General features: G+C 38.5%; 1 protein-coding gene across 1 annotated transcript; it reads right to left on the reverse strand.

Annotated features, from left to right (window-relative positions):
• Positions 1-167: 167 nt before the first annotated feature.
• def8 (differentially expressed in FDCP 8 homolog) lies at positions 168-21,908 on the reverse strand. Its single transcript, XM_054771742.1, has 12 exons — positions 21,781-21,908; positions 20,196-20,321; positions 14,538-14,632; positions 14,294-14,443; positions 13,788-13,929; positions 13,402-13,566; positions 6,075-6,202; positions 5,683-5,796; positions 4,521-4,601; positions 3,089-3,229; positions 1,947-2,056; positions 168-995 (listed from the first exon to the last, which is right to left on the reverse strand). Exons 1-12 carry the CDS (start codon positions 21,785-21,787, stop codon positions 908-910), a joined length of 1,347 nt encoding a protein of 448 aa, XP_054627717.1. The 5' UTR covers positions 21,788-21,908; the 3' UTR covers positions 168-907.
• Positions 21,909-26,320: the final 4,412 nt, after the last annotated feature.

Genomic DNA, 26,320 nt, shown 5'->3' on the forward strand with positions numbered 1-26,320 from the left:
GTAATAGAATTGTTGTGCTTCGGCTTTTCCCGTCAGGGGTCGCCACAGCGAGGTCTTTCAACTTTCTAACTTATTTTACCCGGGTAAAAAGATCCTGGAAATGTTGGTGGAAAGGGAGATTAAGAGCTTCTGCAGAAATATAGTGGATTTTAAAGGAATGCTTTCAATTATGTCAATACTTTATTCGCGCATCACACCACATGATTTTTTTTCAACAGCAAAATAGTATTCACTGACACCACAGATGTCCATTAGTTTGAGAGGAAATAAACAGTGCATCATGCTGAAAGATAATACAGCAAAGAGTCATTATTTTAAAACAAATATTTTAGGTCAACAGTTACACTATGTCAAAGGTGTCTTTTGACATCTTTTGGATAAAATGTGCTTTAACTACAATATGATAGAAACCATTAACACTTTGCCAAGTGTATGAAGACGTTTGGTTGCCAGCTTCATGGAACCTGACAATCTTGGGCACACAATGTGCATGAGTATTCACATGAATTGGGTTTGGATAGATATCACTCTGGAATGAATTCACTGTTTGGAATGAAATATAGCACAGTCATACATGTATCCTTACAAGAACAAGTACAATTATATCATGCTTTAAATACTTTTCAAGTTATGGGCTGACAAATGACAAATAACCATGAAATTTTTAATGTCAAAATGACTTAGAGTTATGGACCAGCTTTAGTTATGGTTAAAGTAGATGGACCAGCACTTAATATGTAGCATCTTCATCTTTACATTTCAATACCAGATTGTATTTCTGTGCAGTCTTTACGTCAAATAAAGTGGAGGCTTTTAACTCCTGTATATAATATGCAGGAAGATAAACAATGTTAATTTTACTTCCATGCTTTCTTTATGTCAACATATATCCCTTCACACGGCATCTTTATGCATCTTTTGTGTCTTCATCTTGCTTTCGCTCCGTCATCCGGGCACAACGTGGACACGTTGTTGAGTTGTCATAGTAACAGTCTCTAAAGAGAAACATGACAATTACATGTTAACTTTTGAACACATTGATTGTGATTCAGCAGTTGGTCAACTGTACTCTGCTCAATGCTGAGGATTCTGATGTGTCAAGCATAACATATCTCTACTTGGCAGCAAACTATTTCATAACTGATTGTTTTAATGTCTAAAAAACAGCTGCGGAGAATTGAAACAGAAAGTAAACAATCATTTGTTGTAAATATTCCAATGCCAACAACACAGACTGTATGAAAATGAATGGGGTGAGGTTTCACAGACTGGATGGAAATATGTATTACACACATCGATGTCCCTGCAAGGAGAGGGTGTTTAGCTGCTAGACTAACTATTGTATTTGTACTTTATTTATCCCACAGCGGGGAAATTCACTTGTTACAGCAGCAAGCAAGATATGCAAGTAAAGAATACAGTGTAAAGAATACATATTGACCACAACATAGTTCAGGTGGTACAGGTGTTGTAGAGCCTGACAGCGGTCGGTATGAAGGACCTGCGGAACCTCTCCTTCTTACACCGTGGGTGTAAGAAGGAGAAACTAAGCAGCTTTCATATTGTGACATGCTTATGTTTCTCAACAAGTAGGCAAGAGTGACTGATTTTGTTTCACATGGCTTGTGCATTCATGTGAACAAACTAATGCTGATCTGAATTTATGCCTTTCCATTCAGCTTTTATCTTTTGCTTAAATTAGGCAATTCCAGTTTAATTTATACAAAAATATACATAAAAGAAATATTTAATTGCGGAGGTAAATATTTATTTAGTTGAGTTATATTTATTTAGTACATATTTATTATCAGTTATGTAAAATGTATGTAACAATATAAAATAATTCATAAAAATTAAACCGCTGCTGCAAGTGAGTCCAGTATAGCACTGTCTTGAGTGATTAGCTGGAGATAAAGTATTTCCTTGGCTGACTGTTGATGACAAACCTGTGAAAGACGGCGGAGCAGTCGTGGCAAACTGAGGTGTGACTGTCAAAGGGGAAGAGGATATCTCCCTCCTTACATAGCTCACACACAAAGCCTTTGGCCTGGCAACGCTACATGGAAACAAAGAAAAAACGTGACAGGATTAAGCACTCCCCTGTGTACAGTCGTTCCTTTCTTATCGCGATCCCTGCAGAACTGACTGTGATAAGTGAATTTCCAAAGTAGGATTCAATATTAATAATTTGAATATTTTCATAGTTAGAGCATAGAAAACATGTTTTTGACCCTAACTGCAGTTTTTACACTTATTAGAGCCATGTAGACATGACACAACATCCCTATAGTCACCTTTACACTCATAATATAGTAGACATGATAGGGGATATAATAAGAGATAATAATTCACACGTCAGCAATTGGAAAAGGTCTTTGTTACTGTAGTGTCTCCAATGTAATGTGGGCCAATCGTATGGCATTAAACAATGACAGATACGGCAGACAGTCTGACATGCACCTGGCATACACGTACGCACTAGACTAGTGCCATCTGTCTTTACATCACATTGCTCAACTTTTATGCACAGGCCACGGGATCGCTGCAGGGCCACAAGAGATGGCCACCACTTAAAGCATAGCAAGCTCCTGAGCTAACTAGTTAGCCTCCAATATATTTTTTGTATAACTGAAGAAAGGGTTTGAAATTGACTGGGGAAGAAGAACAAAGTAAGAAGCAAAAAAAAAACATACCACTTCCACACAGAATGAGAGGAGAGCTTTTTTTTCCATTCTGCGTCCATGGCTGACTCGCCATGCAGCACATGTTAAGGTACGGTAATGTAATGGAAGGTAATGTCTCAGCAATGTAACATTACTGGCGTTCAGTAGAATACTACATATGACGTGGTTTTCAATATTTTTTGTCTCATGGGCCATAGTCAACCAGAAAACAGCTATAATTTATTAATTTTTGAAAATCCATTATAGATTGAGGTAGCAATGTTACAAATATAGTATCAATATATTTATAAAGGCAGACATCTAGGCAGACATTGACTAGACTGTGCAGGTGTACCTAACTGTGCTAGTGAGTGGAAATTGCTTTTGTTCGAAGTGGTACAAAATATGTGCTCTTTTTCACTCACATCGCAGTCCAGCTTGATGTGTTTTGCAAATGTGGTGTGAACTTCTGTGAGCGAACAGCTGAGTCGACCACTGGAGATGTCAATCAAATCCTGTAGTGAGTACATGTCATCGTTCTCCACAAAATGCTGGCGGTCCTGAAGCTGATATCAAAATACAAAGGAATCCAAGTTATTGCATCCTGTGGGTTTAGTATAGCTGTCTCACACACACGCACACACAGTCAGACCATTAGGACATTTTTATTAAGTTTATAGTGCTTGCTTGGATTAACATTAAACAAAAACGGGCTGTCTGTTTTCCAATTTTTTAATATATATATATATATATATATATATATATATTTTTTTTTTTTTAATTTTCCCAATTATTAGAGCAATTATTTGAAGAATGTCAACTATATTTCTTTCAATTAATTAGTACTGTTCAAGAAAGAACCCCTAGGAATAGTTGAGCAAAAAGCATTTACATGTTTGGCTTACATCTCTTGCTCACTGGATGTCGCTGTTGTACAGGACTTACTGCCTGACAGCAGCCCTGCCAGGTCAGCTTCTGCATAGAGAGACTATGTTGAAGGGGTCCTCAGTTACTTCAGTACAAACTGTAGGTCCACAAGCCAGACGTTTTCTCGACAAGACACAGTGAGTGTCAACAGACTCATATTATCTGTTGTGTATCATGCCACAAAATTCCAGTCTTGCACGGGCCCAAATTTAAAAATGCAACAGTAAAACACATGGGCGGGCTGCATGGTGCCAGAGTGGTTAGCATGTTGGCCATACAGTCAGGAGATCAGGAAGACCTGGGTTCGAATCTCCGTTGGGCATCTCTGTGTGGAGTTTGCTTGTTCTCCCCATGCGTGCGTGGGTTTTCTCCGGGTACTCCGGTTTCCTCCCACATTCCAAAAACATGCATGTTAGGTTATTTGGAGACTGTAAATTGTCAATGTGAGTGTAAATGGTTGGTTGTCTATATGTGCCCTGCGATTGGCTGGCAACCAGCCCAGGGTGTAGCCCGCCTCTCGCCCGAAGTCACCTGGGATAGGCTCCAGCATACCCCCGGGGCTCTATTTAGGATAAGCGGCACAGAAAATGGATGGAAAACATATTGGCTTCCCCACTGCGTTTTTGGTAAATGCATATTTTTTAGTCCAGTCGCTCTTAAACGACCAATTTTCAGGGTATATATATATATATAATAGTTGTTTCGATGCGAGCCATCTTTTTCTACTGCTGCTTCATTGTGACACCTAAGACCCCATGTTTGCTACCTGCAGAGCAAAGTACGTACTGCACGAATGAGCATTTTTCTGGTTAGACTGAATTGTTGCATTATTGCATTAATGGGTGATGTATTACGGGCCAAATGAAGAGCTCTGGTGGGCCAGATATGGACCACAGGCCGCCTATTGAGGACCACTGTTATATTGCTGACCTGGAGTAGCAGCCGAGCTTCCATGGCTTCCTTGCAGGTAATAAAATAGGGTTTCATCAGTAGAATATCTTGGCGAAGTTTCTAGAATGAGAAACACAAAATCACAAAGTCCTCACTTTATTATTCCCTAGACGTTAATGGCCTTTATCTTTCTTGAGTGTACATGGTGCAGTGAACAGCAAATTTATATTACTGCTAAGTACATTTTTATGAAAGTTCTGTAACAAAATTACCATCTAATTAAATTATTTTCGTGGAGCATCCAAAGCTAGTAGTGAACATGTTAGAGCCAAAGTTTTATTTGATCTAGAGCTGCAACGAAGAATCGTGATTATCCAATTAATCGATTAATCGTTTCATTTAAAAACTGTAAATATCCCGATTTCAGCCCTCAAATGGGCCTATATTAATTTCCTTAGTCATCTGTGAAAGCAGACCTATTATCTTTGTTACAGGCAAAACTGGACAGTCACACACATCGGCTTTGACTTTGGAAAAGAGCAATCAACATTTTTGACTCATTGCAGAGATGTGAGTAGAGCATGCATAAGAACATTCTCACGCAAAGTATGGGATTTATCCACTTGTACTTGTGCGTAGGAAAATGCGTACATTTATGCACAACACACAAAAACTCGTGGTAGAACAGTGAAACTACAAATCGCTATGTCCTTGCCTGTCCAGGGCAGGCCATATCATCATGCTATGTGCTTCACAACTTTACCATCAAATAAGGCACCGCCCTTCACCCTAGAGCAGACGAGCCGATGCCAACCACAAAGCCTGCCCCTAAAGTTTATTTATTTGTTATTTCTCATTTATTTGTTGGTGATGCACATGTAGCAGTCTGTGCCAGTGACTCATTCATTTGCAGTAGAGTGTTTGTCATTTGATTGTTTATACATCTCTACTTCAGTTTCGGTGTCAGATCCCTCGTCCTCGCCCTCTCTGCTATGATTTTGGGGAGGGAAAATGTCCATTCATGCATTCTTAAAGCGATCGCTTCTAAGAGGCAGAAATTAAAAATGTGTTATGCTTTTTTTTTTATGAGATTCATTGATTAATCGAAAAAATTATCTACAGATTAATCAATTATTAAAATCATCATTAGTTGCCCTATTTTGATGTACACTGGGTATAACTGAATTGGCTGCCAACTCACCCTGATCTCAACCAGTTCTTCTACAAAGTTAAACAGCAGTGGGTTAATTTCTTTCAGCTTCAGCACAGGCCGTGACATCATCAGGGCCAGGTAGCGGAGCGAGGATCGACAAACCTGGGTAGAAAAAATAAGTTGTCCAAATTGGCAAATCCATCAGATAAGGCTATGCAATTTCATTAAAAAAAAATGTCTAAAGTCACATCTGGCTGACTCGCTTTTAGTGACATGCGAAAAGCTCTTTGTTTTACAGGCCATGTACTGTAAATAATGACTTTCTGTTTGGAAAGTTGATTCTCCTCTCAAGTCTGTTCTTAGTGCTTCAACTTAAGTGCTCACCTTCTCTTACACTATTACCTCTCTTTTATAAAATGCACAGAAGTATTAAAATATACCTTGCGAGGTTCAAACTCCCAGTTGTGGATGACTCGTGCAGGGATGATGGCTGTGTCATTCCAGTGGCACGTACTGCAGTAATACTGGCCTGTGTAGTCACACTGTCTGGCCTCACTCGGCACACCCCCTACCATATTAATGTGGCAGAGTACAGCAGATCATTAGATAAAAGACTCCTTTCGCAAATATACTGCATAATGCTGTATGTCTAAACCTCCAGATTATATTCCACACAGTGCAGTCGCATTAGACACTCATTGAATCAGATGTAAACTTTGCACATAAACAAATCACAGAAATGGTGCAAAACAGTTTAGCTATTCATTAAAATTCAAGGTTCAATTTTTGCAGATCAAATCGTAATTATGAAACTATCAACAACAACAATCACTGTAATGTAATAACAATAATAATGTGGTTGTTTGTTAGAATGCATTTTTTTTTATGATTTTTTTTGACAATGTCCACTTGACATTGTACACCAATAATAGATTCATACACCAGATTTAGCAAGATGCTAATTTCCATCTGTAGTGAACAACTAACATACACTCATACACCTAAGAGCCATAATATAACCCATCATATTGTATACGATAACATAACAACATACTGTATACAACAACAGTCATATTCAGTCTACACAATAACAATACAACACATTGCAACAATATTGACAACACGTCATACGAGAGCCTCACACAATTACATTACCTTGCCACTCCTAACCACATAAAAAGGTACCTATACATACATTAAAATGTATAATCTATAAAGTGCCTGCCCTAGTTGTCAATTAAGTAATGTACAATTTGTAATTTACTTTTAGTAAGAAAAGTATACAGTACATAAAAAGTCCATGCAGCAATATATAGTAAGTTAATACCTTTCCCACAATTGAGTAATTCCCCAAAGAGTCAACTTGAATACCTAATACCTATAATACATTATCAGCCTAATAAATCTGTTATCAGCTATCAACGTTGGTTGCTCAGTAACTATTCTTTTACAAGATGAGAAAACTTGTAAATGATAGTTGGTCATATTTTTCAAGTACATAGGAAGCTTATTCCAGTATCTTTGTACAATAGCTTGCATATATATGCAAATAATGCTGAATATGCCATTTAAAGTGTTTGCTGCAATTGGGTGAATGTGCAGAGCGTGTTAAAGACATGAAATAATTGAAAACAAGGCACTCTAACAACAGTGAAAGCTTATCTTCCTCCGTGTCAAACATAATGAATATAGCAGATGAAAATAATGCTTCTAATTAGGGATGTCCCGATCCGATCCTTTCATAGTCTTGCCGATCCAATACATCTTTTTTTGTGTGTTTTTTTAAATAATAATAGGCTTTTGTTATAGGCTTTATGTTATGAAAATAGCTCTTCAAAGCATTAAAAATAATGCAACCAAAGTATTGCTGAATTTACTCTTTTATTACACAGCATGACCAACAATATTTTTTTGCTTTTTTAAACCTCTGTGAGTCAGGTTCCTAATACAATAAAAGATAAAATTGGAAAAAAATGGGCATGCAAAATACTTTTAGGGTAGGACTAATCATTTGACATGGTTATAGATCAATTTGTGGTGGGACTTAGAATATATGACTTTTTTTTTTATTTTACTCTCTTAGGGCCCTATAAAATCCGTTTTCTTTTTTCCCCAAATTCATTTTTTTCCCGTTTTAATTTTGTAGAATTCAGTTTTTTACCTTTCCCACTTATTTTACCAGCATAGAGTGTGTGCTATTTGGGTTAGTGAATTAAATGCAAAAATCCTTACATTTATTGATGCAATACACCACTGGTCCATTTTGTCCAGTAATTGAGAAACGGATGTAGCTTAGCTATCTTTTCTCATGGGATGTCAGCCTCAGCACATACTGTATTGCTACAAAATCTTCAACAAACTAATACTTGCGCTTGTGATTAAGGACGATGTAGTCAAAGATGTAATTTCAATTGCGTTATTAATGTAAGATGTTTTAATGGCACCCTTATTTTGTTTACACATTTAGACAAATGTGACAAAGAGCGTTCTTATTTTGAAGGACAATGTGACAAAGAGCGCTTTTATTGTGAAGGCCAGAATGTGTTATGTGTGTTGAGAAAGGCCTCTCGTCTTTTTTCACTCAGAACCTGCACGTCGTCAGTGGGCATGGTAAAATGGTCCTTACATTAAAGCAGTAAAATACAACACGGTGAAAATACTATATACTCATTCAGCATGAGTCGCGCATGCGCGCACACACAGCTGCACTCGGTAAACTAAGCAAATCCCCACTAGCTTCCATTCACGCTCTGTAACAGAGGAGTTTTGAAGGTTTTTCGCCATTATCCATTGGTATGAATGTGAGTGTATCTGCCGTGCGATTGACAGGCGAGCAGTCCAGGGTGTACCCTGCCTCTCGCCCAAAGTCAGCTGGAATAGGCTCCAGCATACCCCCGCGACGCTAGTGAGGATAAGCGGCATAGAAAATGGATGGATGGATGGATGGATGGATGGATAATGCAATCACAACCCTGTTACGTTGCTTCCCAGTAGCCTGCAGTTGACATGGGCAGTCCGTATTTTGCTACTATAGTGTACCACCCTGCCAGAACACAGGTTTGGTTCTATAAATATTTGTTTTAAACAGGTAAAGGTGTGGGTTCTCGTATTCTCATGTTAAATTACAGATATTGTACTTAACTACGTTTATGAATTTACTCTTTCCATACGCGCAAAAAATTTGGTTGCCAATTTTTTGCGTGCTGTCCATATGAAAAACAGTGCTGTGTCATCAGCATATACTGTATTAACATTTCCTCCTCATCACAAACCAATGTGAGATCATTAATGTACGTGGAAAAATAGAAGGGGTCCAAACAGTGAACCTTGTGGCACCCCCATACTACGCACATTTGAGAGCATCCTGACGCATTCGGAGCGGCCAGCCAAATACCAATGTAGCCATTTATGTGCCTCATCTGAGAGTTTAAAATTAGCTAACTTATTAAGAAGAACAAAGTGATTAACAGTATCCAAAGCTTGGTGCAAATTCCAAAACATAGTCCCCACTAATCCCCCTCTATCAAATTTTTCTTTGATGTGCTCTAAAGTCGCTACAGGCAGTTCCTGTGGAGTAATTCATTCGAAAAAAAACTGCACAAGGTGATGTTTTCTTTTCTTATTGTTGTCAGTCCAGAGCCATACAGAATGGAGCCTTGTAATGGAGCAGTTTATAAACTCCAGATCAGATCACAATATCTGGGCTGGTATCCCGCCATGTCATTGAGTTGACATGCAATTCAAAGACATTATTTTCCCCTTCAGAAAAAAGGACGCAATTTTGCCGTGACTTGCTCCTTTTTGAAAATTAAGCATGCAGGGCTGTGCTAGTCTGGTAAGACCATCACGCGTTGCGGCTGTTTCTCTTGAGGCTTTCGTCAAGGTGGGGAAAACTATAAACAGTTGCCAATACTAATGAAATCCTGCAGCAAACTGTCTGCTAGAAATTTGATGATTAAAAGATTTTTTTTTTTAAGTTGGCGCGGGATTGTCAACAGGCGGATCGGCACAGTTGCTGTACTGGTCTATTGTGGTGAAGAGAGAGCTGAGACGGAAGGCCAATCAATGTCAAAGTCAGACAAGGGAAAGTGGGCAATTCATATTTGATGTGCAAATAGTCATGGAAACAATTATTAGACCACCTTGTTTCCTCAGTTTCTTGTTCATTTTAATGCCTGATACAAACTGAAGGTACATTTGTTTGGACAAATATAATTAACACAAACAGAAACAGCTCATAAGAGTTTAATTTAAGAGCTGATAATTAGCCATTTCCATGGTTTTCTTGATGACCAAAATAACTTAGGTTCTTACATAGCCGTGGCATTGTACTGCCAAAAAAATTAACTCTTATGAGCTATTTTTGTTGTCAGCATTATATTTGTCCAAACAATTGTACTTTTAGTTGTACCAGACATTAAAATGAACAATAAACTGATGAAAACAAGGGTGGTCTAATCATTTTTTCCATGACTGTATATGACCTTAGAAGACCAAATAATACCTTTAGAAATAAAAAGGAACATCAACAAAGTATTCATTTTAGTATTTGAAATCAAAATTATTTTACTGCCGAATTACACAGATATACATTCCATGCTCATTGCCCATTACGTCGATCACGAGCTACCGGTTGATCGCGAAGGTAGTGTGGGTTGATCACATAAATTTCACTTTGTAGATCTCATATGACATCAGTCAGCTGTCATTAAGCTCACCTCTTGATTCGCTGGTGCTCCTCAACAAAGATTGGGTGGTAAACAGACGTCTCAAGCTACACACAGAGATGCAACTTTCATATTTATTATTCTGATTACGGATAAACTAACTCACCGGTACGATGCCTATATCTATAACAAAAGTTATCCTTTCATTTGTAGTGGCTAGTTATGTAGAAAAAAAGTGGCGTGTTTGATGGCTTTGCGTCCTGAACTCCACTATAGAAATGCGTGTTTTCTAAACTTCCACCTGTTAAAACTATTATTTCATGATTAATTGGAATATATGCCCGTTGCTGAAACCTTTTTAATATGTTTCCATGATTTTGGCTGAATTGTCTTTTGCGTAATCATTTTTGTGGATCTGTAATGTTTGATAGCAAATGCTAACTTAACGTAATACATGAACTGTGTGTCTAATGAACGCTATGTAGCTATTCTGACTGACATACAGTATTACCGGTACTCAGGTTATGTACACATCTATTGAGGAATTATTTGTAATTATCTTTATTAATATTGAATTGAATTGTGAATGATTGAATGGTCTACTTTGAAACTGTGAATGTGAAATACTAATCATTCGTATTTAGTATAGTACTTTCAAAGTTTGATTTATAAAAATACAGACCTGATCAAAATCTTAAGGCCGGTTGAAAAATTGCTAGAATTTGCATTTTGCACATTTGGATCTTTATGAGGTTTTAAGTAAAGCTACATTATGCAAAAGCGAGAAGGAGGAGTGAGACAAAAAGCACTTTGAAAAAGTAATTTATTGAAAACAACAATTAAACTGAAATAGGCTGTTCAACAGCTGATCAAAAGTTTAAGACCATCTCTCAAAAACGATGGTAATAACAAAAAACTCTCCAAACCAGAACAAAAAAAATTCTCAGTAGGACTCAGTAATGAGTAGATCCACCGTTCTTGTTAATCACTTCAAATATTGGTTTGGGCATGCTTGATGCGAGTGTTTCCAGGAGGCTATTGGGAACATTGCTCCAAGTGGTGAAGATGGCTTCACGAAGGGCATCAACTGTCTGGAACTGATGGCCATTTTTATAAACTTCCCTTCCCATCCATCCCAAAATGTTCTCTATAGCAGTGATTCCGTACCGGGCCGTGGGTCAGTTGGTACCGGGCCGCACAGAAAGAAAAAAAAATTTCCATGATGTTTTATTTTGAAAAGTGGACGGATTCTCTCTGTTACATCCGTCACTTGACGCATGTCCATTGTGCGTGTTCTAACTTTTCTCGTGCCGCACAGATAGACTACTACTGTATTTTTAGCATTTTTCTTTCACCTCATATTTGGTCCCAAATGCTGATACCATGTGGGAATGCATTAAGGTAAGTTTTGATAGCTTATTGAGTGCTAATGTGCACATTTGTCTAAAGTTAATTAATGCTAGCACACTGCCTTTTACCACACACATCAAACAGCGATGTAATACTGTAATCTCTCTGGAAAAACTCCAGGTTTGAACTGGTGGATGGTGGGTCTGCATTCATTTTGTGCTTTCATTTACGTTGTTCATGTCTTACACAATACATAATAAATAAGATAAATTAGATCGCTATAATGTACAAACACCCCACCCCAGTGCGCGGGAGATTTGTGGGAACTCAAGCCGGTCCGTGGGTCAAAAAAGGTTGGGGGCCACTGGTCTATGGGATTTAAATCAGGTGAACATGCAGGATGGTCCAAAAGAGTGATATTATTCTCCCTGAAAAAGTCCTTTGTCAACCGAGCATTGTGAACTACAGCGTTGTCCTGTTGAAAAACCCAGCTGTTACCACACAGACGAGAGCCCTCAGTTCTGAGGGATGCCTGCTGCAACATCTGCACGTAAGCATCCGCCGTTTGACGAGCCTGCACCACCGGAAGCTCCAGTATTCCAGTGAATGAAAAAGCAACTCAGATCATGATGGAGGCCCATCCACTGTGCTGGGTAGAAAACATCTCAGATGGGATCTCCTTGTCATGCCAGTAACTTTTGAAGGCATCTGGACCGTCAAGGTTACATTTTTTCTCATCAGAGAATAAAACTTTTTTCCACCTTTCAATGTCCTGTGTTTGATGCTCCCTGGCAAAGTCTAAACGGGCAGTTTTGTGGCACTGAAGGAGACGAGGTCTTTCGTTTTTGTTTTTTTAAACCCTTTTCCCGCAGATGTCGTCTGATGGTTATTGCGCTGCAGTCGGCACCAATAAGGGCCTTAATGTGGGTCGAAGACCGCTCTGTGTCTTGATGGACAGCAAATCGGATCCTCCGGCTCAGCGCAGGTGTGATTTTTTTGGGTCTACCACTTGACTGTTTGTTCCATAATGACTGTTTGTTCCATAATGATCTTTCAACCTCAGCAGAAATGGCACGCTGCGAGAGGCCTTGCTGATGCAGCTCAACAATCCGACCGCGTTCAAACAGAGGAAGCTTCTTAGCTTTAGCCATCATGAGGGCATGACAGTGTGAATGCCTGACAGAAAATGAAAACGTTGAGCAGATTTTGGCTTTTATAGCCTATGGTCTCAAACTTTTGATCAGGTGATAAACAACCCTACTTTTTGTTTTGTTTAAATTACAAATTCCAAATGTTTTTTGTCTCACTCCCCCTTCTTGCGTTTGCATATTGTAGCTCTACTTAAAACCTCATTAAGATCCAAATGTGCAAAATGCTAATTCTAGCAATTTTTCAGCTAAAGATTTTGATCAGGAGTGTATATATATATATATATATATATATATATATACAGTATATGTTTTATAGTAAGAAAAAGTGTGTCCACCACTGACCTAAACATTTGCTTTATACATTACACAAAGACCTCAGTTACTCTGCACATCTTTGATCTGCCTTAGCCGACCTGTTACTCAAATGAATCGACGCCTTGCTTTGCCATAAAGCAGCAGTTTCCAACTGAAGATTAGTTCAAACTTGTATCTGCAATTTAGTTTTGTACCAGATCTGTGATTTGTATTTTTGCACTCTACAGTACAACAGAGTTGGACACGGTTACATCAACATGGACACACTTCCCAGTTATACTCACTCAGAGAAATGGGTGTGCGACATTCTGCGCAACGGTAGTCTTGTCTATCAAGGCCGATCTCAGGACAGATGCTTAACTCATACTCGGACTGATGGCTGACTTTTGACCTCACACAGGGCTTAGTGATCAGGTTCATACATTTGCTATGGCAGCGATAATAGCAACCTAACAAAACAAAGTAAAATATCTTTAGATAATTTTAACAACAGTCAGGATGTCTCCAATTTGGTAGGAATGAACAGTTGACATTCTGTAAATTCTGATAAATAATGAGGCAATTAAATGTACAAGTTGGAAACTCAATTAAGTCTTACATCTATACTGTACATACAAAAAATAAGTTAAAAGAAGTGTCTGCTAAATTTATATCTATTTGTGTACCTCACCTGTGCAGGTGTACCATGTTTGAATGAGGCCCCAGATGATAGCGCTACATTTATCACATGTTTGTTTTACACTCTTGCTCTTCTCCTTGGAGAATCGATGCTCTAGAACCATTCTCAGGTTTGGCTCATCCTCATCAGGGTCCTTGAGGAGGCACATGAACAAAAACTACATTAAATACACACTACTCAATCAATATTTTAAAATACACAGACTATGGAATAAAATAAAATATATGACATTTATATGACTTCCTTGACAATTCTACTACTGACAGACAACATCAGTGTTTCACACGTTTCACATTATGACAATGGTCACATTATAATTATATACAAACTTGCACATATCATTGTGATGTTTCTGAGGTTAATGTGTTTCTTATCTGAAGCATTACATACGTATATTGATTAGATTACATTTTCAGAAACAATACAACAGAAATCTGTTCAACCTGCATCACATAGGAATGTGATATACAGTATATTATTCTCCTCTCAGGACCAACCTTCAGCTCCTGCAGTTTGAGCCGTAGGTGGATCAGTTTCACCACCGTGTCCTTTTGTCTTTCCGAGTGTTCTGGCAGCTCTAAGATCAGCTTCTTGCACTCCTCAATGGCTAGTTTTAACTGCTCTATGTCGGAGGCCACAAACGAACCCTGTAATATGTAACAAACCCAATAAATACATTCAAATCCTTCTGTTACAACTCACTTGCAACCAAATTAATTAAATAGCATAAAAGCTGTTTACCACAGGTCTTGAGAAGTGGTCCTCAGCTAAACCAAGGTCCATGGTTCTGTCTGAACTTTGAATTCTGGTCCCAGAAAACAGCTCCTGTCTCGCTTCTAAAGAGAGGAAAAAAGCTAAAGGTAAACAACATGTCATTAAAACTGCTTTACACCACATCGTCTGAACTTTGATACTCATCTCTTTGTGTCTTTAACGTCACTGTGGTTGCAAGCTGTTACATAATTGGTCACAAACAACATTCTCATTATTAAACAATCTTATTTGGTGTCAAGTATTAAATACTGATGGCCTGATTATGACAAGATGGCTGTAGGATAATAGTTTTTTGGGCCTATTTAAAAGGATGCTTAAAACGGTGACATGCTGATTGAATTGGGGCTGGTTTTATGTTATTTTTATAGCCACTCAAAGCAGCAGTGGCAAACAACAATCTACAGTCATGGCCTAAAACATAGGGTTCCAAAGGGGGCTACGCGTATGCCGATTGTCACGGGGGTACGTGAATAAAAATGACAACTATTAGTGCCGAACACCCACAGCACAGAGTGCACCGTCAGCAGAAAGAAGGAAGAAGACAGCATGAAGTTCTTCATTGCTCTGTGAAGGGTTTTATGAACAAGTAAGTTTGATTATGTTGTGCATTAAGGCTGTTTAATCTTGAATATTTATATTGGTGTTACAACCCCCGCACTGTGAAAACCTGTGAATGTATGTGCGTATCAGGATGAGAGAGTAGGGATTCCCCCATAAATGAGGCTTTATCGCTGGTTTAATGTATTTTTGTACTTTGGATGCTGCTCTATCACGTCCCTTTCCATTTGGTATCAAATTAATATGCAGACTTGAATCATAGCAGTTGCGAGTGGACAAAAGTAAAGCTTCAAAGTTCAACCCATTCTTACTATAAAATTAATCATGCTCAATATTTCAAGTAAATCCCCACAGCGCCACGGAGCTTTTACACAGTCGGACGCTGAGCGCCTACTGACTTCGAAGGGGAAGCGTAGAGTGGGTTGTTCCACTACGTGAATTAAATGCTGGGCTTTGACCCGCCCATCGGACGCTCAGCGTCTCTGGAGGTCTATGGGGCAGTGGGCTGGCCAGGACGCTCGGCTTCTGCATGACGATTGAATGATCTGTCTGAGGTGGAATTCCTTTTTGATTGACAGTGAAATGAGCGAATCAGCAATCTTGAAGTATAAAACTCCACCGGAGAAGGTTTTTCATTCTGTTGTTCTGAACTGATCCGGAGACTTTACCAATCCCTAGCGGCTTTGTCTTTGTTAAAAATGACTAGCGTTGTGTTTGGCGACTCTCTTCTGTCACTCTGTGGTTTTTCTCCCCAACAAGCAGCGGCGGCTGCTGTGGAGGCCCACCCAAAAATGCTATAAACGCAGAATTTCGTCAAAAGATTTTAAGCATTATTACACAGAGACAAAAAAAACACTCCTGATCAAAATTTTAAGATCAGTTGAAAAATTGCAAGCATTTACATTTTGCCATGTTGGACCTGAACAGAGATAGGTTTTTATCAGCTGACCTCAAAATGCCAAAATCCTGACAAATGTGGATTCAGTGTCATTTTTTCACGTATTGTATTGTATTCACGCTTGCATGATCTCTTGTTAGCAAAGGCAACAAATCTTTCTTCAAACGTGGTCAGATTGCTGAGCTGCGGAAGCAAGGCCTCTCGCAGCGCACCATTGCTGCTGAGGTTGAACGCAGTAAGACAGTCATTTTAAACTTTTTAAAGGATCTTGAGGGTTATGGAACAAAAAAGTGGTAGACCACAAAAAAATTTCACCGGCCCTGAACTGGAGGATCCGACTGACTGTCCGTCAAGACACGGAACGATCCTTGGCCCAAATGAAGGTTGTTACTGGTGCTATGTGCAGTCCAATAACCATCAAACAGCATCTGCGAGAAAAGGGTTTTAAGAACAAAAAACGTCTTTAAAAGGCCTTGTCTCCTTCAACGCCACTAAATTGCCCATTTGGAATGTGCATGACAGCACTAAACACAGGTTGTGCAGGGGCGTCTAACAGCAGCTGGCTATGTGGAGATGTTGCAGGGGGCATCCCTCATGACTGAAGGCCCTCATCTGTGTGGTAATGACTGGGTTTTTCAACAGGACGATGCTGAAGTTCACAATGCCCGCCTGACAAATGACTTCTTCCAGAGGAATAATGTCATTCTTTTGAACCATTTGGCGTGTTCCCCTGATCTAAATCCAGGTGAGAACATTTGGGGATGGATGGCAAGGGACGTTTACAAAATTGGACATCAGTTTCAGACAGTTGATGCCCTCCGTGAAGCCATTTTCACCACCTGGAGCAACATTTCCACTAGCCTCCTGCAAACACTGGCATCAAGCATGCACAAACCAATTTTTGAGATGATTCTCAAGAATGGTGCAGCTACTCTTTACGAAGTCCTTTTTTGAACATTTTATTTCTATTTCAGGGGAGTTTGGTTTGTTTTTTTAGCAATGTTCTTAAACTTTTGTTCAAATGATGAACAGCCTATTTCAGTTTAATGTTTGTTTACAATAAATTGCTTAATCAATATTTTCTTGTCTCACTCTCATTTCTTCTTTTTGCATTTTGAAGTTCTACTTGGAACCTCCTTAAGACCCAACAGTGCAAAATGTAAATTCTTGCAATTTTTCAACTGGTCTTAGAATTTTTCAGCAGGAGTATATTATACCTGGAGGGGATAAAGATAATGAAGTGTAGTTAACTGAGCTGGATAAAGAAATCTTAAAAACCATTACATTTTCACCGGATTTACATTAGCAACTCAAAAAGATCCCACAGCTGCGACAACACTAAAAACAGCTTTACAAAAAAAAATATTCTCACCTCTGTACACCTCAGAGCAAAACATGTCAAGAGAAGGCAATGAAGCAGAAAACACAGAAGACAGGACTAACTTTTTAATAATCTGACTACTGATGTTGGTCCGAAATGAGCAAATACAGGAAGTGTCACAAAAGCAATGCTTACACTGACTTTTCATTTCCTCAGCCTCAACAAATGCCTATCCAACATTTTCAATATGAGAATAAACTCATTTAAAATGAATAATTACCTATTCATAATCCATCAAAACTTGTGATTTTCAAACTGCCAAATTATTATACGGATTGAGTGACAGACTTCCTTGCAAGATACATCCTGTAAACAACAATATAGGTAACTAGAGGTTTCAATTCCTTTTAATCTAATGTAATGTATAGTAGGTCCAGTTGACATCTTGATGAACGTTCACAGTCCAGAGAAGATGTGGGAATTCAAATACATTTGATACATCTACAATTAACAAATATTAAATAGCAAAAATAGACTGTTGTTCTACCGCTTGGTCATGGTCATGAGTGAGCCAGAGCCTATCCCATTTAGTTGACTGACAGGAAATAATTGAGAACCACTGAATTAACCTGACATGCATGTTTTTAGAATGTGGGAGGAAACTGGAGTACAGGTTCCCAAAATAGGCTGCAATAAGTGAAATCCGCAAAGTAGCCAACTTGAATTTTTTACAATTATTATATATGTTTTAAGGCTGTAAAACCCCTCACCATACACATACACCATACACATACCATAAATAAGAATGATGCTCGTGTGTGTTGCAATAAATGTGTTCTGGATGTGTGGAGGACAGGAAGTGATGTCGGGAGTTCAGAGTTGAGTTTTATCTTGGAGTGGAATAAGGCCGCAACAGTAGCTCGTGTTATGATTATGATGATTAAGCATATTATTAGAGATTTCCAATAATATCCACCGATATTTGCCGGGGGGCCGCACGGTGGCCTAGTGGTTAGCATGTTGGCCACACAGTCAGGAGATCGGGAAGATCTGGGTTCAAATTTCCGTTGGGCTTCACCCCGTGCGTGGGTTTTCTCTTGGTATTCCAGTTTCCTCCCACATTCCAAAAACATGCATGTTAGGTTAATTGGCGACTCTAAAATGTCCATAGGTATGAATGTGAGTGTGAATGGTTGTTTGTCTATATGTGCCCCGCGATTGACTGGCGACCAGGCCAGGGTGTACCCCACCTCTCGCCCAAAGTCAGCTGGGATAGGCTCCAGCATACCCGCGACCCCAGTGAGGATAAGCGGCACTGAAGGTGGATGGATGGATAATTGTCAGACCGATAGTGGTATAAAAATGTGATATCGGCCAACTTTGGTATCGTTTTCCCTACAATGAAAGCCGATACAGAGCTTTCAGTGCCAACGTTGCAAATTTGCAAAATTGCTAAACTTGTTGCATCATGTAGTTAATGTTGTGCTGCTTACAAGTCTGTGAGGATGAAGTAACTATATATTTAGCTAGCAGACTAACAGAGCTTTTTAAGGAAAGAGCTAAAAAAAACCCATCACACAGCAACGTAATAGTTAGATAACAACAGACAAGACACTACCAACGAATAATGTCAAATAACCAACAACTATGTGAGCTCTAAACATGTGTTACATACCGTCATGTAACATGTAACTTAGCAGCCATTCACAACAACAGTACAGGAAAGCATGCTGGGAAACAGGAGGCGCTGTTGTCAAAACCATATGTAACGGATGCCAGCCTGCGAGGCTGTGCAAGTGTACGTTGGTAAACCTCACTCCCTCTGCCTTGAGAGCTGCGCTGAACACGCGGTCAACAGTCCGGCCTTTTGGCCGTGTGGTCAGCGCTCTCGCCTCCATTGAGAAGGTCCTGTGTTCAAGCCCCGGTGCGGGCAGTGCGAAACAGGGCGGGTTACACATATACTGTACGTAGATGCCGCATTGCTGGACCGTACGGCAGCGTCGCTGCCATATTGGATGTGGCAATTAATCAGTAGTTTTAATACAAAAAAATAAGAATATAAAACAAGAACATAAAATAAAATAAGTATCAGGCATTAAAATGGATCAATAACAGAAGAAACAACTGGTGGTCTAATAATTTTTTTCCATGACGGTATGTAATACTTGAATGATCTACTCAAGAGATGGGTGGAGTAGCCAACAAATCTCATCAGAAGAATTTTACTCAAGAAAAAGATATGTGATGTTACACAACGGTATCGATTGATATCAAAATCGGAAATTGAGAGTTGGACAATATCAGCATATCGGTTATAGGCAAAAGAGCCAATATCGGACATCCCTAATTATTATTATTGTGCCTGTTGGGCGATAATTCAAACTTGCAAAAAACCCTGTTGTTCCGGCGATCAAGTCTAATGCTTGTGTGCCTGACCAAACATTACATGAACATTACTGACACCTAGTGACCAGTGTAGAATACAACATAGCAAAACATTTTTGAATGAATCTTCTGAATATCTTATATTTGTATTTTAGTTCATTTGGCCATTTTTGTGGTTGAAAATGCTTAATTTAGGCAAAAAAATAAGCATTTCTTTACTAATAATAGGCCGTATTCAACCATAAAACAGTAATTTATTAATTCATATATTTATGAAAAAATGTAATAGAGTGAAGCCAACTGTGATGTGGCTAGGGTCGACTGCATTGCTGTTTGTTCTTGGTTCAATTATGCTGCTCCCTCTTGCCGTATTGAGACATTATCGTTATTGTGAGCCACGTATTGCAAAATTGTATCGTATCATGAGGTACACCTGGCCTTAGTGTCATGTAAATAACATTACCCTGCTGTGGGGGCGTCCTGCCCTTTTGGAGACTACCATCCTCTTCCTCACTGCGATCGAAGGGATTGAGGCGTGTTTGGCGGAAGTGTGCCAGTTTCTCGTCGTACTCCATTTCATCGGCTACATCTAAGTAAGACAGAGATAAGACATTGGACATGTGTCATATTTATTACATGCTTTCTCTATTTCTCACATTGTGCATTTGTACATTTGTGAGGAGAAATGCTAAACTTGTGGAAATAATTTAATGTAAGACCGTTTATTGCCTTTTACAAAGCATGATCCCATTCTCATCCCAGTAACAGCTTTCGGAGAAATATCTATGCTTCGCTAAGAAGCACAGCTGCTCAACTGCTTTCAGCTATGTTGGTATTTGGTGTGGCGTTTGACCCTTTCAGACAAGGGAAGAGCATAAAAATTGATTGAGTGTTGAAAAAGTATGTCAAAAGTGTGTAACTGATTGTTGATAAATTGCTGTCAGCCTCAACTAGTTTGTGTTATAAAGATGAGAAGCTGAGCTCCAGTCACACGTGACAACTCCTCCTGCCAGCTAGCATTATTCTCAATACAGTGTCACTGAAACAGGAGTTCTGAACATTCATAGAGCATGTTAATTAATCATGAATTTTACACATAGTTGATCAGGAAAATTCAAATATTTTGCCTTGCTGGGTGTGGATGTAGATTAGTCGGGCTTTATTCCTCCTCTGTCAACAGTGGTGTGTTTAATGTGCGGCAAACTCACAGAGACCTATTTTAAATACCAAGCTGTATAATGTCATGAATAATTATTCACCAATTAGTCTTTGAATGACATCCCACATAAAAAGTATTATCTGTGGTTGCTTTTCATTTCCTGGCTTACTCATACAGGCCGAGGCTGTCATTAGATCCAAATCCAATAGGGCATTTGAATGGGACAGTGGCACCATTGCATGTTGGTTCTTGGTTAACATATCGGGATACTGTTGAGCTACACAACAAAGTAAAAATATTAGACATTGCAGTGCATTCTACATCATTGCAAAACCATGGCACTGCATTCTACATCATTGCAAACGACAATGATAAATAGAAGTACTTAATACAAAGTATTGCTAAATTAATACCTCTTGACAGTGTCAATCAAAACAGTGTTGTGTTTATAACGACAATTACTCATTCGGCTCTTGCACTGCATCCCTTTAGATTGTACAACACATTAATACAGTATATATTCATATATATGGAGAGAGAATAATACAGTAAACGTCCCTCGTCATTTTTCTGTACGAGAAAAGCATTTCCAAATGTGAAAAATCAACAATGTGAAGCCGCCCACAGGTAAATCATTGAAATAACACCATGTACATTGAGTTTATAGTATGTAGTTTATAGTGACAGCTCTCCTAAAAAAAAGATACACCTTTTTACGAGTAAAAACGTCACCATTTGGTTAATGAATGATCTACCCAAGAAAAAGCACATCAACATCAACGCATGTCAACAAGCTAAAGCTACATAGCATAGCTAAGCCAGGTTTTTACGCTATTGCGTTAACTAATGAAACCGGTCCTGGCATTAGTCAGACTAGTTTGAAGCTTACTTGTCATCGAGTCGGCAGTTCTTTATTGTGTGCAATTTTCGAGGCGTGTGGTGATGAATTTAGTTAGCATTTGTGTCTTTGTGTGTGTTTATGTCAGCAACAACACTACGCTGAAAGCATTGGTGAAGGTTGAGATTTTAATAAAGGGTACCGTTCCGGTTGATATTTTCAAAATATATCACCTCGCATGGTTGAATTCATTATAATGCGATAAATACACGTAATAACAGATATAAATAAAATATATTCAATATATTTCACCTGAAGCACAATACTTCCCTATATGGTACACTATTACAGATTAATGTAACGATGAATGTAACGTGTGATATTTTATTTTGAAAGTTAAACTCTTATTTTCGAGTTCCAGTTTCCTTCCACAACTTACTTAACTAACCTACTTCCTAAGACCCAGAAAAATAAAAGTAAATAAATTATTATCTTGGTTGAAAACAATATGCTACAATAGTTGCGGGGGGGGGTTGTCAGAAAATGTGTTATTTATTTTGTATTCGATGTCTTTTGCAGTGGACAAAGTTATCAAGCGCCACTGCCAACTGAATAATATTTGTTTATATCAAACAATTTTTTTACAATGAAAAGCAGTTTGTAGCTCTACTTGGCTATATTTCTATATTCCATTTCTACAGTTATAAATACCATTGGGCATGAAATAAAACTTTGAAAGGTATTGCAGCTGAACTGAACGGAACTTGAAACTTTTCATGCCACAAATTATCAGTCATACAATGAATGATATTGCAAGAAGCAGTTTCCCTTATTGGTTACACATTTCTGCTATCCCTCCTTTGCTCCAAACTACACTTTTGTCAACCAAAAAATGTCAGAACAGATCAAATGTTACTAGGCCTGTCATGATGGCAAATTTTGCTGGACGATAATTGTCCTACAAACTATTGCAGATAAACGATATTATTGTCAACATTATTTTGAGACCATTTTATGGCATATAATGCGGGTACACTGTGTCAAAAGCAATAAAATGTAATTTCTCAAAGGTATTTAACATTATAATTTTAAATCAAATAAACAAACATTATAAATAAATAATATAAATATAAAACAGAATGATAAATAAATAAATAAATAACAACAAAAAAGACAAACATCCAATGAAAATAAAATGGACTCTCAGTCTCTTTTAGCAAAAATAGCACTTAAATAAACATCACAATCAAAACAACAACAACAAAAAATAGACACTGTCTGGAATTTCCCCTTGTGGGTCTAATAAAGGCATATCTTATCTTTGTCTCTGTTAAGGAAAAAAACACTTTAATAAAAACCACACACAATAAAAAATGTAAATAAAATGGAGTATCAAGTCTCTGTAAAAAAAAAAAAATTGCACTCAATGCATTGTTGGTTAGCACAAGAGAAACACATTCCACCTTCCACAGAAACATGATGACAAAAATATTTCCCCAAAGTGTATTGATGAGAAAAAATAGATCAGTAGAAAACGTATTCGTATTTCTGATTATGAATCATTGTCACTTTTGACAGAAAACTGAGAAATAACCCTGAAATACTCTGAAGTTCGTGTGCAGTTAATTGATTTATTGATTATCGAGACAGGCCTAGATGTTAGCAATAGTGGTTTAAATAGAGCAGTCTGAACAAATACAACTCTATATTCTGCTTTAAAAACACAATAACCAGATATATGTAATAACTTCTCGTGTCCATAAAACATGCTGTTAGTATGGCAGCCATTTTGGGAAGACATGTCTTCTATGTCATTGGGCAAACCCAACATATCACATATCACATATCCTGGAAAGCCCAGAATGTCCTCTCTACATCACAACAGGTGTTTTTATTACCTCCGCCAAGCGCAGCGCGGACGTCAGGTGTTTGTCGGCGTTTGTTTGTTTGTGTTCAAAATAAATATCTTGAAAAGTTCTGAGTGTATTTGGACTAAACTTTTTCAGGAATTGTCCGAAATGGGATATGGAAGAACTGATTAAATGTTGGGGGTGATCCGGACGACCGTCTGGATCCAGAAATGTTCTTTAGCATTGCAAGATAGGACCATTTTTATCATTTGTGAATATAACTCCACAAAAAATGGTCAGAGCACTTGGAAGAAAAATACAGGGCAAGTTTCCAACATGCTCTACAAAATATCAAAGACTGATCCAAAAAATGTAGGATTATTATTTTGTTAGGAATCACAGTACGGGGGGAACTACACCGCTTGGCGGAGGTCTGCGCTCTCCGAGTGCTTCCCTAGTCACAGAGTGTTTTGCCTTTTAGTGTGAAACACATTTTTGTCCCTCATGAGGAACAAAAATGCATTGCTGGGTCTCAGGAGGATAAATAAGAAAAAAAATGTTTACGTTAGCGTATCTTATGAGTGTGGAACATTGAGTTCATGGTAAAAGTACTGAAATGATTGTTGTAGCCAAAAGACTTATCCTGGAGATGATAACTAACTCCATATTTGCATGATGCAGGCTTATGTGCACGACAAAATGCAGTCTTTAAGTTGTACAAAGATACTACGACCCACAAACCAGTGACTCCTCAGTGAAGAGTCTATGAAAGGAAATTGTGTTTACACGAATAAAGAGATGCTCTGTCTAAAGTTGCCTGACTATTTTTGGCAGAAGCATGTGTCCCAACTGCTGATGCTATAGAATCCCGACCTTGTATCATCACCAGGGATTACTGAACCCAAACAAGGCCAGACCACATCCCACAGCAGGGTTGTCACACCAAATTCTGTGTCCCCGCACATAAACTTCCTGAAGGGCCTCCAACCCCATCCTAAAACCACCGCCCTCACACATACTCAGTACGTTTACATGCACTAGTACCAAATTATTGTTGAAACCAGCTTATTCACACTTTATTTGACGGTCCATTAACACACAAGTTATGTCCTGTGCTATGAGATGCAAAGGAGGAACTTCCACATAACTTTCCCGACACTGCCAGAGATATACTGTACGTGTATTTGTCCTTTCTTTTATTGCCTCATCCTTGTTGCCAAATGTTGACACTGTATGTGAATGCATAAAAGTGATGTTCACTGGCGTTAGGACATCTGTGTTGAGTGCTAGAGTTTGCTGCACTTTTAGCACTGTTAGCAACTCCTACCAGGTGGAATGAATAAATTGGCATTTGCATTTCGGTAGTGTCAGACGCCATCTTAATTTAATTAAAGCAACCTCATTTATTTAATCATTACATTTATGCGTTTTTTTATAAATGTCATATTTAAATAAATATAAAAAACTCATCAAAATTTTACAAAAGCCCAGCACCCACCCACCCCTTGCGCTTGGGGCTTTGGTACAACATTCGCACTTGTCCCCCAACTTTAACGCTACTCCATTGCGGATGAAGATGCAAGCGTTTGGGTTTTTTTTCCCCTCTTAATAATGAAAAGTTTCATTTAAAAACTGCATTGTGTGTTCAGTTGTGCTGTCATTGACTAATATTTCAATTTGTTTGATCATCTGAAACATTTAAGTGTGACAAACATGCAAAACAATAAGAAATCAGGAGGGGGGCAAACACTATTTCCACACCACTGTATGTACGTACATTATATGATTATTTAGTTCAGCCGGGAGCGTGAGCCGTCATAATGTTACTGCTGTCGCTGCTTGGCGGCAACAATTAAGAAATACACATTTTTACCTGAAATCGGGTCTCATCTCTCGCATCCTGGGGTCGCCGCCACAATGCCGAAGCCAAGATGTGACAACTGTCTTATCATTCATAGTGGTGATGCCATAGTTCAAAGGCTTGGTTAGCTTCTGGCTGCGCTGTTCTCGCGATACGGCTTTTCTCCAAATGAGAAATCTCGTCACGTTTTAATCTCGTGTGACGGGATCTCGCGACGGCCATAATAATTATAATAGCAATTATATTAATAATATATGTAAAATAACTAATTAAATAATGTGTAATTTATACCTTATTTTTTTATTTTGGATTACCATATTTCCTGCTGTAATGTGTAGAGTAACTTAAGATAAAAGTTTTACATTTTATTAGGCCATGAATCAAACTATACTAATAAAAACTTCTTTTTTTTAATGTGTAATGTCTCTGCATTGTTTTGTAACTCAAATAAAAAGTGCATCGTCACCCCCCTAGCTGTAGGTGTACCTAATGAAATGAATTTAATAACAATGTGTATGTGCACATGACAAAAGTCCTCCCAGGGTAGATGCATGGATTCATCGGAGGCTCCAAATTGTCCATAGGTGTGAATGTGAGCGTGAATGCCTGTTTGTCCAAATGTGCCCTGTGACTGACTGGTGACCAGTCCATGGTGTGCCCCGCCCACCTCTCACCCAGAGTCAGCTGGGATGAGCTCCTGTGTATAATGGATGGGTGGAGGTCATGATGGACATACTTGAAATTGTACCAAAATGTTGAAAGCATGAGGATGTTTAATTTGTTTGTCACAACACTTTTCTTTTTTTTTTTTTTTTGCATTGAAATGACCTTTTGTGTTTTCTGTTATTTTTGCTCACCCTCAGGGGTCCATCCCTCCAGG

This window comes from Dunckerocampus dactyliophorus, chromosome 3 (assembly GCF_027744805.1).
Source record: "Dunckerocampus dactyliophorus isolate RoL2022-P2 chromosome 3, RoL_Ddac_1.1, whole genome shotgun sequence".
NCBI classification, from domain to species: Eukaryota; Metazoa; Chordata; class Actinopteri; order Syngnathiformes; family Syngnathidae; genus Dunckerocampus; species Dunckerocampus dactyliophorus.

Excerpts from the sequence above, each read along its gene's own strand:
- def8 (XM_054771742.1), bottom strand. Across the intron at positions 14,633-20,195 it reads CAGGACGCCCCCACAGCAGG|AAGCGAGACAGGAGCTGTTT; the intron begins GTAATGTTATTT and ends TCCTCTCTTTAG. Across the intron at positions 3,230-4,520 it reads AAGCTCGGCTGCTACTCCAG|CTTCAGGACCGCCAGCATTT; the intron begins GTCAGCAATATA and ends TTTTGATATCAG.